Here is a 3,755-nt window from a genome sequence, read left to right on the forward strand (position 1 = left end):
TCGCAGCTGGGGTCACGCGGGGGGGCGCTTCGCTGGGCGTTCCGTCCGCTAGTTTCGGGCGACTGACATGCTGCGCATCTGCCTCACTCCCCAACCTTTTCGTGGCTGTCCGTCTGGGTCGCTCATTGGTGACATTTTGGGCATGAAGGGATGCTGAGCTGAGCCGAGCTGACGCAGGGTTGCGTGGCAAAGGTTGATGTTTGGCCGCTGATAAGGGGCATCTCACGCCACCCAGGGGCCTGATCTGTGAGCGTGAGACGTGTAGGCAGCACAGCAGGAGATGTCCGAAGGGGCCGATGGCCGTTCCCCCGATACTTGTGTCGTGTGCATGCCCTTTTGTGTTTGATGCCGGAGCCGACAGACTGACCACCATGTCCAGTGACCAGTGCATGAGCACTGGAAACGGCCAAAACATTAGAAGGGGGGGGGGTGACCAGCCAGTCAGAGGGCACTTTTTAAACTGAAGATAAGAATTGGCTTTCTAGTGCTGTGGGTAGCACGTGTGCTAGGAAGTGTCTAGCAAGTACGGTTGGCTGGGGCCATCGACCTCGCAAATGCTTATCAGCGCTGTTCATTGGAGCAGACACCACATTGGGCAGGTATGACGGGTTTCTATCCTTCCATTTTTGTCGACATCCCGCGACTGCCGTCCGGAGATGGGCTGGCAAAGCAGGCAGGCACAGAGGGGGGGTGGTATTTCCCCAGGTTGCAGTGGGCTGGCTGTCCGCTTGGACTGGAAAGAGTCCTCAGAGCACAGCAGCTTCTCGTCGTTTCCCTTATCTTGCACGCTCAACTGAGTCGGGCCCTGCCCTGTCTTGTTCCGATACGAGATTGGTGCTTCCGAGTCGACGAGATAAACCGCCCGCCCTGAGACGAGATATACCTGAAGACGCTGCCACACCAAAGCACCGCTTTCGTCCGTCTCTTCTTCTTGTCCTTCTTCGCTTCCTGCTCTTCCCTGCCCGGCCATCGAAAAGTCACTTCACCAGGCATCAAAGCAATTCTGCCTGGCACATAGGCCTCGTGACCATAGTTTCCGACCGTCTATCGAGCCACCCCCCACCACGTTCACTGGGCTGACCCGCCCGTACATGACACCCGACCCCTCCCCCCAGCGATCAGATCCCAGCTCGCGTCGTGCCAGTTTGACCGCTGTGGCATGCATTGCTTAGGGGTCCAATTGTACAAGGTGCGTCCCTGGCCCGCGTCGCAAATGCATCGACGTCCAAACCTGCCACCCAACCACTCTCTTCCCTTTGATCTGCCAATCTCCTTCTGCCACTTTGCACCTCGCTGATCGAATCCCTTCCATTCAGAACCCACCAAACGCCAGCTTCGAGAAGCCCCGTTCGGCTTGGGGGAAAATCGCAGTGCTCGACGACGTGCGCTTCATCTCCCAACAACGGTCACACTACAACTTTCTGCTTCCGTCGAGCTCCCGAACTTTCATTGACGAGCACCACCAGCGGCCTTGCGTCATAGTCGTTAGCAGAGCTGCTGTTATCCCGTCTGGTCCTGTAGGAACAATCGTGGGATCAGCGACTGCACAAACCGGTTCATTTCGGGCGACCCTGATTTGCTGCCTTTGAACAGCCGTTACGTTACGGAAACCCCCCTCCCCTAGATCCAAACGCCCCTGGGCCCAAGTGTCGCGCTGCATCAGCGGTATACGAGCCCCCGGAACATCCAGAGCCAGAAGAGAAGGTCCCCTATTTGGCGCAAACGCGTCCCGCTCTGCCTTAGCCTTAGGCCCTGTCCCATCCTTGTCCGGCATGCCCCCGCCCTTCCGCCCGGGGCCAGGGTTATCGAGTCAGTCAGCATGATGTCCCCGAGGAGTTTCCTTTACTCCAAGCAACACCCACAGCCACTTCATACACCCACCAAACGCCTACAACACAACCTCCCCTCGCCCCCGATTTCTCCCTCCCCATCTTCGAGCCCTCCTGCCATCATTCTTTCCCACCGCAAACCACACAACTCCGACATTTTCTTTCCCAGCTCGCCGGCAGCCTCCTCTTCCTCGCAGCAGAGAAAGTATGCTCAGGACGTTACCGTTACCGTCGAGCCCATCCCTGCTACTGAACACAGCGCCCCACACGTCATGTCGAAACGCAAGTCTACCCACGAGACAACGAGGCTCTCGCCTTCGAGCCCGCCCCGGACAACCACCAGCCTGAGCACAAGGCCCACGACACCCACCAGTCCCGTTCAAATCTCTGCTTCGAAGACCAAGGGTTTATCTTCCCGGAATCACCGACATCATGGTCAGAGAAAGGCAACACGTCCGCGGTATGTCCACGACCCAGACTCTATACCCGCCGCCATGCGCGCTCTGCTGTCTGTCACCGATATCCCTCGTCCTCGGCAGCGGAGGGCAAGGGGGAATCTCGAAGGACCAGTCTCTGACACTCGAGGCCATTATCGATTGTCAGAGGTCTCCGATAAGGAGCTCAGTCTGACACTTGACCGGAGCCCCATGGATCTCCTCTTGTCTCCTCCTGAGGACATGTGCGACGACGAAAGCATGTCGATTCTCAGTGGCAGCGGCGTGGGCTCTGCCTTCTCGACCAGGACAATCTCGATGGACTCAATCCCTTCTCTAGGCGACTCTTTTGCGACCGACGGAGTGTCGTCCATTGAGACCCCCTTTCACTCCACAATGCGCGTGCGCAGGGAAACGTTCGCAGCAACCCAGGCGATCTCTCGAGCCTGTTTCCTCGCCGTGTGGCATGTGCGAGGATCACCCTCTATCCATGTCCGACGAGGACTCGTCAGACTCCCTGGACTACGACGAGCTCGCAGAGCCACAGGATAGTGAGGACTGCCGGTCTGAGCTGTCCTTTTCGGACTTTGCCTTTCCTCTACGCCCCCTCAAGTCGGCTTTCAAGTCCAACCTCACTGCCTCCCTTCGTGCCTTGAAATCGGCGGCCAGGTCTATCTCGGCCCTCAACCTATCGTCCATTCCTCCGGACGACTTCCTCACTCGCTCGATTCTGACCATCGATCCTAAGGTTCCTTATACGGATGAGCGCCGCCCTCCAGTCCTGGAGGAGGAGCCGTCGGCTGCTCTCCGTCGTTATCTCAATCCCACGACGAGCGCCCGGCTCGAAACGCATCCCGCCGCTCTTTCGCCTACGAGGACCTATACTGCATCCATCCAGATGCAAACTTACAAGGTACAGCGATCTCGTAGCGCGTCACCCTCGTCGACTCGCATCGTCTACCCCGTTACTTCGTCCTCTTCGTCACAGGCAGCCCCGTACCAACCTCCGGCGCAATCGCCCCAGCAGACGGCATTTTCCTATCCTCCCGGGGGTATGCGACAGCGCGAGACACGTGAGAACTCCAATTTCATCCGCATTGCTGTCATGGAAATGGCGATGCGCAAGGCCGGCAAACTCGATGATCAACGGCCGGGCCGAGCGCGTTGGACGTTGCCCCCTCGCAAGGCGGTTGCGCGAGCCTACGCAGTAGGTGCAGATGGTGTGCCAGCGCGCTGGGTGTCGGTCTCACAGTGAGCGAGCGGCACACGAGTCAGGTCACCACGAAATTACATCACACAGAACAGCATCCGGTGGCCCGCCAAGTGATGGCCACGCGACATGTGCAAGCATTGCCAGCCACTGCACTGCGCAACGACGACAGTATAAAGTGCCGCGCACCGATTTCGCCGAGTTGCTAGGCTTGGCTACGAAGCTCGCATTCGAAAACAGGAAGCGAGCGCGCGGTTCGGTCACCGAAGGCAGCAGATGAGG

General features: G+C 58.5%; 1 protein-coding gene across 1 annotated transcript; it reads left to right on the plus strand.

The window, feature by feature from the left end:
• Positions 1-2,753: 2,753 nt before the first annotated feature.
• VDBG_06933 (conserved hypothetical protein) lies at positions 2,754-3,753 on the plus strand (the record flags this gene model as incomplete). The annotated part of the gene is made up of 2 exons (XM_003003325.1): positions 2,754-3,470; positions 3,646-3,753. 2 exons carry the CDS (start codon positions 2,754-2,756, stop codon positions 3,751-3,753), a joined length of 825 nt encoding a protein of 274 aa, XP_003003371.1.
• Positions 3,754-3,755: the final 2 nt, after the last annotated feature.

Source organism: Verticillium alfalfae, genomic scaffold (assembly GCF_000150825.1).
Source record: "Verticillium alfalfae VaMs.102 supercont1.8 genomic scaffold, whole genome shotgun sequence".
Taxonomy (NCBI): domain Eukaryota; kingdom Fungi; phylum Ascomycota; class Sordariomycetes; order Glomerellales; family Plectosphaerellaceae; genus Verticillium; species Verticillium alfalfae.